This window comes from Atractosteus spatula, chromosome 11 (genome assembly GCF_055471065.1).
Source record: "Atractosteus spatula isolate fAtrSpa1 chromosome 11, fAtrSpa1.hap1, whole genome shotgun sequence".
NCBI classification, from domain to species: Eukaryota; Metazoa; Chordata; class Actinopteri; order Semionotiformes; family Lepisosteidae; genus Atractosteus; species Atractosteus spatula.
This window is the reverse complement of record NC_142716.1, coordinates 36497630-36514557: the sequence shown is the minus strand read 5'-3', so window position 1 is coordinate 36514557 and position 16928 is coordinate 36497630. Positions and strand designations below refer to the sequence as shown.

General features: G+C 40.0%; 1 protein-coding gene across 8 annotated transcripts in view; it reads left to right on the top strand.

The window, feature by feature from the left end:
* Positions 1-16928, top strand: part of LOC148823956 (C-Jun-amino-terminal kinase-interacting protein 4-like) — a 77952-nt gene that overhangs the window by 15841 nt on the left and 45183 nt on the right. For all 8 annotated transcript variants that reach the window (XM_088926624.1, XM_088926622.1, XM_088926620.1 and 5 more), the window contains exons 2-3: positions 10328-10448; positions 16816-16886. In XM_088926624.1, coding sequence (XP_088782750.1) covers positions 10328-10448; positions 16816-16886 — 192 coding nt within the window. The remainder of the gene's footprint in view (positions 1-10327; positions 10449-16815; positions 16887-16928) is intronic.

Genomic DNA, 16928 nt, shown 5'->3' with positions numbered 1-16928 from the left:
CCTGGGCACCTATTGCAGTGCTGAGTGGCCAAGCCAGGTCTATAGGACACCTCCTTCAGTATTGAACCCTGGATTATCTCAGCTGGGTGCTTTGATATTATTTCCTCCAAGAGAAGATGCACTTTCAGACCAATATATCAGGAGATAATCGGAAAGAAAAAAATAATAGAGATAATTGATTCCTTGAAGACCCTTGGGCAGCCACTTGTGGTTTGTCTCTGGGAGTGTGCAGTGGGGAGTGCTGTATTAAATTGGAGAGCAAATTGGGTTGTTTCCTGAGGCCTAATTTTTTCTGTTGAGCTGCTCGGTAGTGATTTTTTGGTGGTGGCAGTCCACATTATAATGCATCTGGTAAATATCTAATATCATGTTAAAGCTGAGCAGTGAGGTGTGGCTGAATCTTGGTAAAAACTTTGGAAACAATGGCAAAGCAAAATATGCATAACATAAATTAGCAAGTATATGTTCTAGGCCTGCTAAAACCATGGCAACTGAAAGTGCCACAGTGTGTCCTGCGTGTCTCCCTCTCCCTGAGGGCATCTGTCCATTTTCCAGACGGCTCTGTAGCTCATGCTTTCTCTATACATGTGGCCACGTCTTCCTTCTTTCACAATTGTGGGGCTTGTTTTTGTTTGCCTCCATTTTCTGTAGGCCGCTATCGCTGGAAGCCAAGTATCCAGGTTATTGGGCTGTAGAATAATTAGATTCACCTCCTCTAGGACATACTGTATTGGCAGGCTGCTAAGAGAAGATGCATTCAAACAGACACCTGGCCGCTCGTGATGTGAAACGGCTTCTGCTGCGAGAGGGATGTGTCATTAGGAGAGCCACCTGCTTGTTGGTCACCCGTGACAGCACAGAAACGGCTGCCTTTTCTTAAACTTAACTTTATTCAGCATTTTAAGGTCACTCATCCAGGGAGATAGCTGCAGGTCTTGCATTTAACACTGAAATATTTAGTGACTAAACTACTGTTTCATTAGACTTCAAGAAGCAAACACACTCTTACCCTGTTTGCATAAACTTGTGTTCAGTGCATATCAGCCACTGGAAGCCTCAGCCTCACAGGAGATGTGATGAAAGGCAGCTGTCATCCTCCTCTTCTATCACTCAGCCAGAGTTCCTGTTCTCCCTGCTGGGCCACTTGCCTGAATGACGTTTGAGTTTTTCTTCAGTACATACAGTACAGAGGTTTTCACCTGACACTGAGGAGGGGAGGTGTCCTTCGAAACAAAGTGATACTCTTCAAAGCCAAGTTTAGAAATGTAAAACCACCACTGTTTAGTGGATGTGCTCTAGCAGTACTTACAGCTTATCTGCAGCTCAGCTTGTAGTATTTTAGAATTTAATAAAGCTGTGCTTTCATATTAAGAGGATTCTCTTGAAAAATGAACAGTCCCAAACTGTGAACTGTGTGCTCCTCCTGCCAATATAGTTGCACCTATTTTCCGTCTACATATGTGTACATATGCCTTGTATATGAATCTTGTATCTAGTTTAAGTTCTTTGTTTCTCACACTTCAAGTGACTCTTGTTGTGCTGTATATTTTCTTTTTTTTTCTCATGCATGAATCTTTTAGTCCTGATCTGGTTCTTGCTATGGTTCCATATGGGCATCTGTCTCACTGCTGGGTTATTAACGGTGCTCTGAAATGTTAAGAGGAGGTGATGTACAGTACTTCACAAATGAGATTTACGCAGGTAAATGCCCCCAGGTCATTGAGGGTCTAGAACACTTCTTTGAAGCCCAGGTTTGGAGTGGATTAGATCCTTTCTACTGGCAGGCCTTTCAAGTCCTGACTGGCCATAAAGGGTAACAGAGCCCAAAGAAAGTCTTCCTTTGTGGTGAATAAAAATTAAAAAGCCTAAAGCGGTTTTAAATTGCATGCAGATAACTTTCTAAAGTGTGGTCTTATGAAATCTGTTTGCTAGGTCATATGATAAGTTGATAAATTAAGCTGGCAAAGCATATGGGCTGTGCTATAGAACACATGTGTGTACTTAAGAGAGGTGAGAGAGCAGAAACAAAACTCTTCTTATTTATTAGTTGAAGTCTTCACAAGCCAGCTGACTGAACTTTGTAATTTATGACTTTTTTTCTGGTTCTGTACACCTGTACTGTCCATCCATCTGTGTGCAGCAGAGAGCTGTGGTGTAGGATGCGTCTGACTTAGTTCTGCTGAGACAGATTTATTCTGTAATTCTCTGTTGACTTAAGCCTCTTAGCAGCTGAGTATTTGCCACATAAAGGAAAAGGGTTTTCCCCGCTCTGAATCAGGATTCTGACAGTGAGCAACTGTAGTCTTCAACTTTTAGAAATGGATCTTCTGGTGCTCATAGAAATGAATGTTTTACAAGCTCCCCCTTAAAGAATTTAACCCAGATTTTTAGTAGGGTTTCCAAGAAGGCATCAGCAGATATGAAAGGACCAATTTTATGAGGTGTCCACCAAAAAAATGCATGGCAAGTTTCTTTGTGTTCTGATAAATCCCTCTGTAATTTGTATTCGATTGTGTGCAACTCAATAAATTAAAACAAACGTACACCCCCACTGTACTGTCCAGACATCTTTTCTGTATACATTACCATCCCCATAAATTTTCAGTTATACAAAGAAGTTAAAATTGTGGATTAATCTGTCTTTTTAATCCACTTTTGAGAACAGCTCCACATGTTAGTCGTATTTTGTGCTGTTCAGGATCAGGATTTGTACTGTACTGCACTTGACAAGACTATAGGATCTTCATTTACCTGGATGACGCAGGTCTGCTGGAAAACAGAATTGTCTCTGCAGAATTGAGATTAATCTTTAATATGATTCCTCCTTTATGTGAAGGACCTTTTATTTATTAATGATTTAACTCAAGGTGGCACAGACACCGGTCTTCCTTTCTGGACAAAGGGCTTGTGTATTCTTCTTAATCACCTCTATGAACTTTGCTCTAGCAGTTTGTTTTTCTTTGTGGGTTTTAGTACCTGGAAACATTGTGCTAAGAAAGTGGATAATCCAAGGAAGTTGGACATCTCTAGGATAGCCCAGCAAGGGTGGCAGAAAACATCTGTGATCTGACAGCAACAGAAAATATGTATTTTTGGATAGGGTGTTGTTGTGCAGTGCAGATTACCTAAAGCTGCATCCATTTATGAACTACTTATGTATTCTAACTGCCTTTTACTTGCCAATAAATTTAGATCAGCAGCAAACCTCTCTGCTGTTATGCTCATAGCATTGACAATCATTATTGCTGCCCCAGCATTTTTTTTAAGCCTGTAAAGAATCCTTACCCACCTCCACTGTTGGCCCTGTGTCTGCGGCTGCTGGAAATGACAGTGTCTTGGAATCATGACTAGACTGCTGTCCTCTGTGAACAAAGGTCTGTACAGAATCGGTCAGGATTGCATCCATGTCTAAACAAGCTGTCCTTCCTTGACTTTGTCCAGGATCCCATTTAGGAAGCCAAGAGATGGATTTTTATTTTTTATTTTTTAAACTGAGTTGCATTGAGATTGTTTTCACCCTTTTATTCACAAATGGACTCGTGGATATTGAGAGAATATTTAAATCGGATGTGAATACTTCACTTTGAGTTAAACAATATGGATATTGTGTAATTTCCAGTACTGCTTTAGTTCTTATTCTGTGGATGACTACTATCAACCAAAATAGGTTTTAGTTGATCAGTTACAGCAATTATCACTTGTGATAAAGGCCCAGACAGAACAAAACCCAGAAGAGATGGGTACTCTGGAACTGAGAACCACTGTGGTATGTGATTTGTAATTATTAATGCAAATTCTCAGATACCAAAAAATCAGTATATTGAAATCATGATTACATTAATAACAGTCTAATTATTTTTGCTTTAAACTTAGTATTAAGTGTTTTTTTTCTCCTTGAGTGTTGACTTCACTTAAGTAAGATCTTTTCCTCTTGATTAACATGTACTACGATACTGAATATGTATTCCAACTCCCTTAGATATGGTACTAACTTCTATACTAAGATATGTTATTATCTTTCCTCATATTGAATACGTTTTTTCCCTTAACTGACGTTAAACATGGTTTCTCTCCTCTTAACTAGTTTGAAGTTACTCTGCGACTCTTAAAATCAAGCAGTGCTGAAAAAAAACATACAGCTAGTAGGAGTTAATTGTGTATACAAGAAGAGGCTCCTCAGCCAAAATATGGTACTTTATTTTTTTATGTAACTGGCCACAGGCTTCCAGTTTGCTGTGAGCTCATAGTGAGTGTGCTCCATACAGCAGTAAAATATATCAAAACTTACTGGTTCGAAACTGAATGCTAACTTGGCCGGTGTCTTCAGAAAGTTATTTTAGCGACATTCAGTACTCTAAACTGCAAGAGGGCCAATCTCAGAACATTGAGACAGGAGCTTCTTACTGCTTAACATAAGTTGTGTGTAATAGACGTCCTCTGCTGGACCACAACAGAAAAATGGCTCCTTCCTGAGCAGAATGGTTAAAGCTGACACAGACAGTTTAATAGAGCTGCCATTGCCCCTGGGCACAGTCGAGTTTGAGGCAGACAGTAGGGGAGCAGAGCACTGTCAATAAATCATGTGTGGGTCACTGTGTTACCCACAGTATCGACAAACAGAAGGGTAGCTTGGCAGTTTCCCATGTTTTGTTGTTCAGTAAACAACAAATGATTTTGTAGGAAGGGTTAGAATTGAGTTCATGGTGAAAGTAGTGAAGCATACGCTTCAGGTGATGGGCTTGTTGTTCATGCGTGGCTTCAGATGACTGGGGTTCACACCCGATTAAGGAGCTGATATTAATGAATCTGTAGATGTCCAGAAGGCAGAGGGTGAACAGCATTCGAATCACAAGACAGATCTCAGCCCAGACTGATTGAAATCTCCGATTTTCGTTGAGAGAACTATGCCTGGGGTTTAAAGCAGTGTTCATGAGGATTAACAAAGCTGTATTAGAAAAATTCTGATGAAAGTTTAAGATGAAAGAATTCTGGCTTAACTTGCTTAGTCGGACCAATGGACACCTGGCCGTAGGGTGAGGAGACTAGGACTCTCCAAAAGAAGAAATCCATGGGTAGGTCCCGAGGTGGACATGGGTTGGAGGAGATGCCCGAGGGGCTTTCGGTGATTTTTTTTAAAGGCATTATTGGGAAGTGACATTATCGAGTCCTACAACTTTAATTGACAGAGAAGAAAGGTAATTTTGGTTGCCATCGCACCTCCTGAACTTTGTTACAGCCCTCGTTTTGTGTCCACTGTGACCACTGTATTTTGTGGTTTCAGCTACTTTTAGGTTGATTTTTTTAAGATATGTTTATGAAAGAGCAGAGCAGAACTATTTCATGTTGGAAATCAATAAAAACTAGGTTGTACACTTTTTAAATTGTATTTTGTTTTACATCTAGCATTGAATTGTGTTCCTTAAACTGCCACAAGAAATTGCTAAAAAACAATATTAGCTCGCAATCTATTTAGTATGGTGCCTATCCAACTTTAGCCCTGCAGTCTACCACCTATTGATGAATGCCTGGGTTTGTACTGAACCCTTTGTCTCCAAGTGCACTTCCTACTGCAGCAATACACATCGGTCTCTGTTTGCTTGTCGATCTTTCTCTTCCGTTTCATCAGTAGTTTTTTTATGTGTTTGTGCTCTGAAACAAGCATGCAATTAAATGTTTTTAAATTGCCTTGTTCTGACTAAATTTTACACAGAGAGATGTGAAGCTGCAGCAATATTGGAATCATCTTGCTTTTCTGTTCTAACAGTACAATTTGTAAAAGACTCTATAGAGTGAATTAAATTGCTTTGAAACCATTTATTCCCTCACAAACTGCTGTAAAAAAGTAATATTTAAAGTATGAGGGAACTGCACACCCGAATTCTCAGTCCAGTCATTATCTGTAGGCAACAAAATAAATTAATCTATGGTATCGCAAAATTTTACAAATTTCGGATTAAGCACAACATTTTGAACTTTGTGCAAGTACTGTATGGTACTGTACTGTATGGTCACCATGTTGTCTCAATCCGCTGGTCTAGCCAAGGGCAAGAGCGAAAGTTCACGAGAATGTCCTCGTAATGTAGCGCAATGTACGAGCGAATGAGTACCGGTTGTGCGGCACACATTTCACCGCAGCAATGTTCCAGTGTGATCTGCATGTAGAATTAACGAGTAGTGTTTGTCGTCAAAGCTGAAAGCAATATTTCTATTGGATTAAAAGAGTGTATTCACAAGCCTGCTTGTTTACAATGTAATTGGGCCGGTTCATGTCAACGGAAGTTTTGTTGCCTCGTTTTGAATCGGAGACAAAGACGGCAGTATGGCGCTGCGCATGCCAGGAAATGTAGCTTATTTTGTGATGTAAATTAGAACTTTTAATACGTCCATTGCTACAACCAGCAGTCTTTGGAGATGTATGCTAATTCTTGTTTGGCAGGTTATATTTCAAGCAAATACCTAAATCTTACTTGTGATATCATATGTTATGGAGAATATGTTAATAATAAGCAGGATAGCATGTGATCGTAATTATTTAAAAACACGAGGGAATGTTACTGATAGGGAGAATGGTTTGTGTAGTTAAAGCCAAATGAATGATGCATTTCTATGACGCGCTCTATGAACAAACTTACCATTGAAGATTTTGACATTTGTACCTTGTAATCGACGTTGGTTGATATCAGTCAAAATGTGGAATGGCCATTTTCAGTGGTTTTAAACGTGTACGAATTAATCATAAGGTTTTATTTAGTGGAGTGTATAACTGTCCGTTTATTGTGATGCATTGCTGGCCTGTGGCCGTATATCTTACTGTGTCTTGCAGCGATGTTTTGGTATTGCATGTGGAAGCATCACCTTTCAGTATAGGGCCGCTGGGAAATGTTTAAGAGCTGGTTTACAGTTATTTAGTAATAAGCACTTTCTGCTGTGGCTGGAATGTACTGTAGCTGAAGAGCCTTTTTATTGCATGGGTTCAGTAGAGGCTTTGCTGTGGTAATGCCTAACCAGCTCAACAGGCTGCAAGCCTCAGATTACAAAACAATCTATTTTTTTTTTGCTTTTCAGAAGCACGGTTTTGGAGCAAAACACCCAACTTTTGCAAGTAGATTGATTTTGTTGGGTCCCTGTCTGTGTGTGCTTGTCTGTTTAAAGTCACCTGCCTTGGATCACTTCATTTGGAAAGATGTGTGGAGAGTAACATCTTTGTAGCCTTTTCCAATACTTTCTTAACATTCCCATCCAGTAGTCCTGGAAGAGCAGAACTCCATGAGAACACAGAGTACAATCTACACGAGAAGGTTTCCCCTTCAGTATAGAATCAAACCCAAGCCTCTAGGGGCAATAGCCAAATGTTTTAATTTGCCTAGATATCAAATCCTTCTTGACTGCAATTTTTGAGTAGTACTCAGGTAGTTTCCCATTTAAATGAGCATGTGCATAAAAAAACTGTTTTTTCTGGATCAGATGCAATAAAAAATGGGTGCTTTTGACCTTGGCTCTTTTCATTCCGACAAAAACGTCATAAATGCTTTGCTTGTGGAATAGATGGACTGACTTCTGGACTTGAAACAGAGGTGCTCAAAGCTGACCTAGTCCCTCCGCTCTGATAATCCCAGTAAGATCGTTTTAATAGCATTTTAAAGATCATAACTATTTTTCCCCACAAGACAATGCCATTTATAAAAGTGAAGTCATTACGGTCATCTCTGAACTACCTGAACCCACATTTATTATAACTGAAACGATGATGCCACAACACAAAAAAAAAAAGCTTTGGGAGATGTAAGCATCCGAACTATGACGTGTAAAAATGAATTTTGCAAGTGTTCTACTCTCTATGTTGAGTTGAGCAGAAAAGTAAAACAGAATTACCTCCCTTTCTATTTTTTAAAAAATATATATTTTTCATAAACTATAAAATAGTTTTGAAAACTCACGCATGATAAAACAATATCAGAATCACCCCTGTATGTGTATCAATGATGAAGATATGGATGTCTAATGGTAGGTAAGTGTTTATTTGCAGAATGATTTGAAAAGTTGATTTATTTTTACAGCACTATATAAAATACATAGTTTTATTCCCCTGCAGAAAATTAATAGAATGTTTTTCTTATAAACGTTGCAATATAAAAACATCCTTGGAATTTTGCTTATCTTTGTTTTTTTTATAGTTAACGTTCAGATATAAATAATCCTCAAATATCAACCTTTTTTTTTTACTTCATTTGCAGGTGAATCCCATCTTACAAACAACAATTGATTTCCACCCAAATGTGCAGCACACAATGGTCATAATTGGTCCTGATGTAACAATTAAGCATGAGTGTGATTGTTCTAATTGCACATCTGCAGTGTACAATCAGTCATTTAAAAGGCCAGGCATTGGAAGCTATTGGAAGATGGAAGGCTATCTTTATTTCGGAATATGGAGATTATACAGGTGCCACTGTATGTGTTCCATGCTGGTACATCCGCAGTCATGTAAGATGCAATTTATAAGGTTTTTATTTTCGAGGCAGACAAAAATATCCTGTATATATAGGCTTCTGGGAAAGCAGATTACAGCTGTTAGCTACCGTACTGTCTCTTGGTTCCGTATGTTTGGCCTAGATGCTGCCCAATGTGAACCCTGTAATCAGATGAGTCATATTGCGTTTTGTCTTGTTGGATCTGGTAATGAACGCTAAGGAAGTTGTGATGGAATGATAAGTTTTGTTTACTCTGTATAAAAACGTGAACACACCAGGTCCACTCAGTGTGGAAAAAGTTGCAGAATATTATCCCTTTCCCACATCATTTTTAACTCTGCAGATAAAAAGGTTCACCATTCTCCCTAAGCACTGTTGCTTTCTCTATTTCTCTTGCAGCCAGGGTGTGTGCAATACGCCCTGTGTCTGAGTTCAAGAGACAGGTCATAGCTCAATCTGACAAGCCTCTGAACTGACTCACTAAATTGCGGTTAGCTCACATCTTGGACTGGGCGGGCTTCAGTCCTGGGTAAAGCATAGACACTGAAAATTGCATGGAAAGGAGTTTGGTTGTATTAAACATTTTCATCCTTTTATTTTGTGCAGTTTATTAAGTTTTGTCATTGGGTATGTGCTTTTAAACTACTTGGTTTCCAAATAATTTCAGTAGAAACTGCTTTTAAAAAGACCTTGTAGACTGTGTTCCTTGAAAACTATTTTTACCACCATTTTTAAATGGAATGGATAAAGTAAAAGTTTAAATAGATTTGTTGTGGTATACTAATTGTCTCATCTTACTCCACTTAATCATTGATAAGCCATATTCATGAAATGTATGTGCATTTTGCTCCTAGTATCCTTATGGAATGGTTTGGCATTAAATCAGTGGTAATAGTTGTTCTCTAAGCTGCCAGTTTACAAAGCTGTTTGCCATAATCTTTGTTCATTATCTATATTGAGAATCTATTACTCCAACATGCATCAGATAACTTTGTTGCTATGTAACATTGACACAAAATGTTTTACAAAGAAAGTGTTTAAAGAATGTCTGATTTGTAATGTGGTACACGTGGATGTCACGGTAGGCCGCGGAAGGAATCTAAGCTTGCGTGATTGCAACATGAAAGAAATCACACCAAACCAAAGTTCATTTGCTAATCGCAACTCATTAACTTCTTTCCATTTTGGCTTGAATGTCTGTGGTTCAGCCCACAGTTTTTTAATCCCTGCTATGAAGGTTTCTTAGGTTACAAGCACAGTTGCCTCTCAGTGTGTAAAAATCACATTCCAGTGTTATTTTATTAAACTTAGCCGTGGGAGTTCCCCTTATAAAACATATAAAAACAAGTTTTCTACCATCGTATGAGGAGGACTTAATGACAATACCAAGGACGGAAAACTCAATTTCGTTGAAAGATGTAGGCCTTATTTTGTCAGAATAAAAGGGCTCAGGTTGACCTGTTTATCATAATTCTATAGAATGCTTTGATCAGATTGTCCGTGCAGTCAGTTGTACATCTCGGTGAAAAGTGCTGGGTGCTGGTGGGGGTAATAGACATTCCATTGTGAAACAATGTTCGCATGGTAAGCAAACAACTGGAACTGCTTAAGATCTTGATATCTTGTAGATGTTTTTCTGCTGGAATATCTGCCATTGTTTTGGCGTCCTCTTGTATGACTAAAAATACTGCGACTCTCACTGTATAAAAGGGGAGACACTGCTGTATTGAGTTTGAGCTACATTCAGAACTATTCTGTACTATGCATACAGTAAAGATCTGCTTTCCTGCTCATCTCAAGAACCTGATTGAGTGATTTCTGCAGCTGTTTAGTGAATCTGTTTGTTTTCTGTGCAGAAATTCATCGAGTTTGAGGACTCCCAGGAGCAAGAGAAGAAGGATCTGCAGGGACGGGTGGAAACTCTGGAGTCGCAGTCCCGCCAGCTGGAACTCAAGGCCAAGAACTATGCTGATCAGAGTAAGTCTGCAAATTGAGAGCAGAGGCTCCTCGCTCCCTCTTTCCCTCCTTCCCTGTGACGACATGTGACCCTCCTTTGTTGTTTGGTTGGTTGCTCCCTCTCTAACAATATGCTGCCTCTCACTGTTTTGTTTGCTCTGATGACAAGTGGGCCCTTGCTCTCTTTCCCTGGGACAACATGAGGCCCCTCTCTCACACCCTCTCCGTGATGATACTCAGCACCTACCTCTCTCTCATTCCCTCCCTAAGCCAGAAAGTCTCATTTTAGGTTTTGTTTCACTGTAAAACAGTTTCAATAATGGCTTCCTTCTTGCTCTCCAACCATAAAGCGTTGTGGTGTTCCTGGGATATTTTTGTCACATGCACATTTACACCAGTCTCCACCATGTTGGTATGAATTTTTTCCTTCCAAATATAATGTTGTGTGTTTATGCCAAAAAGTTTCACTTTTGTCTCATCTGTCCACAGAATATTGTTCCAGTGGTGTTGTGGAACATTTAGGTGGTCTTGGGGAAAAATTGAGACAGGCGGCACTGTTTTTTTTTCTGGAGAGCAGTGGTTTTCTCTGTTGTATCCTCCCATGCACACCACTCTTTTTTCCAGTGTTTTTCTTATTGTGGACTCAAACTCAGACATTAGCCAGTGCAAGAGATGCTTGCAAATCATTTGTCACCTCCTTGAGCACTGTACAGCTTGTTCTTGCAGTGATTTTTGTTAAAAACCACTCCTAGGGAGGTTAGCATTGGTACTGAATTTCTTCCATTGCACGCTATCTGCTTGGCTGTAGATTGATGGAGGCCTAAGTCTTCAGAAATGCTTTGGTAACACTTTCCAGCCTTTGAAACCTCTTTTGATTGGGGCATGTTTCAGTTCAACATTCTGTATCTGTATTGTAAAGAGCAGACTCTGTTGGTAACCAAACTTTGTGGGGTTTTTATAGAGCAGGGCACCTCAAACTCACACCTGAATGTCATCTCAGTGATTGGAACTCCTGCCTCCAATTACCGTCTTTAATAGAGGTCATTACCATAGAGGTTCTCATACTTTTTCCAGCATAGACAGCAAATGTTTAAACAATGTTCAATATAAACAAGAAAAATCCTATTGTCAGTGCGTTATGTGTTTAATCAAATTGTGTTTATTTGTCATTATGACTTAGATGAAGATCAGATCATGCTTTAGGAGCAATTAATGCAGGAATAGTGATGATTCCAAAGGGTTCCTAAACTTTTTTTCATGTTTGTTTGCATCATGCCCTATATAATGTGTAGAAAACCTATACAGATGAAAGACCAAGGACATGTGACTGTTTTTTCGAGAAAGCTCTGGTATGCAGCCAAAATACAAGTAAAGCCTTTGTTTTTTTGTTTATTTTGCATGTATTATTTTATCAGATATAAGCCCCCCCCCCCCATGTTTGGAGCTAAATTGTTCTTTTACTTATTTAAGGCTACATCTGGCAAATAAAAGGGACATTGGATTATACCTGCAGGGCTGGTATCCTGCACCACATGATGGGTGTGTGACTACCTTCTTTGCCAGAACAGCTTTGTGCACTAGGGTAGTTGTATAATGAAAAACCGAAACAGGAGGTGGGTTCAAGACATTTTTGTCAGGCTCAATTCACAATAATGTTTCTAAGTCCTGGGGGACAGGGCTGGGCTCATAGGAATGATCTATGTCGCAGAACAAGTAGGGCACCTGCATACCAGGCCACACAATCAGAATGGCTATACTACTACTACTATACTACTACGGCCAAGCGTTCTAGTTATTTTTGCTCACACACAAGGAACAGAATGCTGGAACGTGTAAGAACTGTTTAGCTCTCATGCAAGAAAACTTTATTCACGTAATGTTATCTTTGCATGTAAATGAGTGCCAATCTTTCAAAACTAAGCTTGATGCTGTGAGAGGGTGCCTCAGTGTAGTGAAAATGTATGATGTCTGACTGTTTAGAGTTTCCATTTATTCTAATTTCTGTCCGAACACCTTTTCATATCTGGTCGCTGCTTCTATAGGAGTGACAGGACCATTTGCTGTTGAGTTAGAGATCTGTGTGCAATGCATATTTAGGTCTACAGACAGTAAGGTGTGAATTCTGGGGGGGAAAGAGGGGAAACGCCCTATTCTGAATTAAATGTGGCTTAACAGAGGAACTCCACAGAATAAAGTTTTTTAATCCATCACTCAGAACTATCTACACAACCTAGAATCTCTGTATGGACTAAATACAGTGGATTAATTCTGAAGAATTAGTTTATGCTTTCCTGTCCAATACATTATTATATAGCTTTCTTTTAAATATCTCTTATATATATATATATCTTCTGAGAACTGTGTACAGGACTTAGAATCCACTCAGAAAGGGTCTGGTATCACTTGAAATCATCTTATTCCTAATGAAGAGGAGTTCCTGTTTCTCTTGCACTTTTAGTCATGAATAACAATAAGCACATTGTTTGTGTACCCTAGCATCACACAATTTCCATAGTTGGGCTCTGCATGGAGTGGGAGCATAAATAGATGTGATCATTTGTTCTGTTTCAAAATTGTGTGGCCTGCTGGAAGCCAAGGGAACACTCATGAACACTCACCCTATTAGCACCTCGGAAAGCTTTTTTGAAAAAGTGAGGTGGCCTGTTTTTATTTTGCTGAGGTATTGCGTCCTGTGCAAACTTGACCTTCCCCTCTATGGGGAGGAAAAGCCCAGTGTAAGACTCATCATAAGATGCCGAGGAGCTGTCAGCAGAAATGTTCTGTAAAGTGCAAATGAATGAGGCTGTGCTGCATTCTGAAGTCTTTGTGACATTTGCTGAACAAAATACTCCAGAGTCCAAAACAAGAAGGTCGGGGATAGACGTGTTTTACAGGAACTGGAGAAAAAGAAGGAGATTTTTGTTGCTGTTTTAACAATTCTGAGAGGTTTTAAAATTCAGCCCCATTCCATACATTTTCTGTTCACTTACTAGAAAGTCAGACAGCTGCAGTCAGGACAGAAGTATATTTGTGTGCCAGCATCCCGTAAATTAGTCTCCATTTGACAATCCTTACACCATGTAAGCTGAGCCCCTCAAGGTTAAAGCCCTTATTTTGATTTTAACTTACCCAAAGCCCTCAGTGATAGTGTTGCCTAAGTATGCTGTATATATTTGCTGAAGATGTATTTTCAAGATTTCTTTATTTTGATGGTTTTCCCTAGTTGTTTAGTTCGTTCTGGCTCTTGACCTGGAAAAAATGGAGTTTCAGAATACAGAGTTAGTCCAGAATCATTCCCACCATCAGAAATAAAGAAATTTTGTGGCAAACAGATTTGTTTGTTTTGACCAATGTGCTCTCAAAATAAAACCGAAAGCGAAGAGTGAAGAATGTGCCCAGTGCTGTTTTTGTGCCAAGTTAACGTGATGTTCACTGTAGAAGGCATTGCTTTGTGCCAATGAGTTAATTTGGTTTATGTTTAGGAGGCAGATGTTGTAACGCCTGCTAAGCTCAGTTTAAACCTGGGAGTTAATAGAGGGATTACTGTGTTTAGCCACCTCTAAGTCAAGCCCATTGAAACTGAGTTGGGAGATTACCGATTCCTGTGTTTTGTTAGAACTGCGAGTCTGTTCCCTTTGAAATGAGTCCCCCTTGTGGCCATATCTATGAGCTGCTATAACAATATTTCCTCTGATCAGTATAAGTACTGTATCTTAGTTTTGTAATTAGATCTATACACACAACAAACTGCATTATCTAATGTGGTGCTGAACATAGGGTTAAGGACAGTCTTTTACCACCCATTTCAGTCTATTTTAATATTTTGTTCACAAAAAAGTGTTGGTGTGTGACCAGATTTCTCAAATAATAAAAGGGCTATATCACTTAAGCATTTCTTCACAAGCCAACAGCACAGTCTATTATAGGTAAGTAGTACTAAGCTAATGATTTCATCTAGTAGGGTCTGTTTTTAGAAGTTTTTCAGTTTGCCTTTGTGTTCTGGTAGCATAAACTGAAGTTATATATTTTGTTTAAACTACTCCTGCCAGTAGAATGGATTTATTTGTTTTGCAGGGCCAGTCTTTAGCCTGTCTAACAGCTAATAACTGACTAGAATGTGAATTGTTGTATGCTAAAATACAATAATGCAATAAAAGTGGCAGTAGAAATACCCTTGACTGTGTCTTAGTTAATAAATAAACTCAATTCTGAAGCACACAGGCAGGAGGTGTTCATAAACTCCCTAAGAGCAAGGTTGTCACAGTCCAGGGTTAGTGTTTGGCACACTTCACTGAGCCAAGTGCAGGAGGGGAAACCAGGGACAGGGCAGGGCAGGTTGGCCTGCACCTGGAGCCAGGCAAGACAGGGCACAAGAGCTCTGGGCAGTCCACCAGGTGGCGCATCAGTACTGGGCTGATTGGTGTGTGTGGTCTTCATGGGGGGGGGTCTCCTCCAGAGACCAGGCCAAGCACTCACTGTCAGGATGGACTGCGGAGGCGTGCCAGGGACCGCCTGCAGACTGGTTTCTCATTGCACTGAGGTGCTACAGTATACATATATTGTCTTCTCAGCAACTCTTTCAAGGCAGGCAGGAGCCAGGAGGGGTGGCCTGTAGCCACTACAGCTGCAAATGTCCCTCAGAATCACTGCAGGTGGTCATAACGGTTTGTAATTGTTTTCCCAATTTTGGGCTCCTGAGCCGACTGAGTAGTCCCTGTACTCATGCATGAACTAAAAATACTAAAAAGTGTAAAATCATAATGTTACTCTTCCAAGCTTTTACATTCACTTACCAGTATCATATCCGTAAAGCCACTGTTTTCCGTCATTCTGATTCGACAGATATTTGTTGTATCATGGCATCCTCCACACATGAACAAGTAATAGGAATAAACCTATTACTTGTTCCTTTGCAGCCTACGCATGCTGACGCAGCTACCCACCTGGACTACTACATCCTCCACACGTGCTGATCTGGGAGGGTGTACTTAGGTGTACATCCCTTCTTGTCATTCCCATCAGCCTCCCTGACTGCTGCCTACTGCTCCTTGCACAGATTTCCTATTGAACGTCGGTCTTCCCAGTTGGCTCCTTGCAAAGTCCATGAAGCGCAAGCACATCACAGTCATGTTCCAGGTTTCTGTCCCTGCTTTCCCTCATTCCACATCATTTGTCAGCTAATGCTTTTTTTTCCCCTGGTATTCTTTAGTTTTAAGTTGATAGTGGATGCCCATGTCATCAAGCTCTTTATTTTGTGGTCTTCACTATTGACAATGTTTGCCTTCTGGTGAGGTATTGTAACTGTTTCTGCAAACTCTACTGGCCATTCATTCATGGGTTTCTCAGCTCCCTGCTCTACCTTCTAATGTTACAGCTAGCTCAGCTGTTCAATTACAATTCCCATTACTGTTTGGTTTTTTTATTTAGTTCTGCACAGGATTTGTCTGATCTTCGTCTACATTGTATTTCCATATAGTTCTTCAGTGTACTCCTCCTGTCTTCCTGACTTCCACTGGCTCACCCTTGCCTTTACCCGATGCTGCTGCTGGTGCTGCTGCTTTCTCTCTTTAATGTCTTTTTTGATGCAAAACTCTCCGTCATGTCACTATCTTCTTTCTCTCAGATCTTCCTAGCCCTGTTTGTTTCTGTCTGGAGCTGAATCGTCCATATGCTTGCCTCCCTCTGTAGTTTTAAATAGTTTCTATTTTCTCTTCCATTTTTCTTTTCACCATTTCCTCAGTTAGCCAGGTCTTCTCAGCTTCCTTACACTTAAGCTCACTGCTTGTTAAAGTGCTTGCTGTCAGCTGCTTGGGGGAAAGTTGAATTTAAAACAAGAATCAATACAGCAAAAAAAAAATGCAGGGATGAAACTGAGGAATAAGAAAAGGCAGAACAATTCAGACACCATGCAAGCTTGTTGACAAGATGACAGATGTGCAGGTGCTCTTGAATCATGAATCGTAATAGGGAAACACAATTCCACAAGATGAAGTATTTTTCTTAGGAGAAAAAGGAACATGTTTAGAGCTGAAATAAGTCTGGTCAGGGTGCTCATGAGGAGCATGGCTTTGAGAGTGGACTCACAGGGACAGAAGGAAGATGTAAGGAGGTAGGAGGGTTTGAAAATCGGCATAGAGAAGGGTTTCCATTGATCCTCTCCCACTCTGTGGCACCAAAATCAAAATGACCTACCATTTCCAGATATTGTAAAACCACTTGATAACAGACCCCTGTCAAAGCAATCTTACATTGGGTGCCATCTTAACTCAATTCATTGTATCTTTCACGCCTGGAGCCAATTTCATAACATAGGGATCTTGTTGCATCAAAAATTAGAGTTTGCAGTGTTCAGAGCCTGGTCAATTCTAATAGCGTTTTCCTCTTCCAGTCGGCAGGCTGGAGGAACGGGAGGCAGAACTGAAGAAAGAGTATAACTCTCTTCATCAGAGACACACCGAGGTAAGAGATGGAGGATGATTTTCTTTTGTGTGAAGGATATTG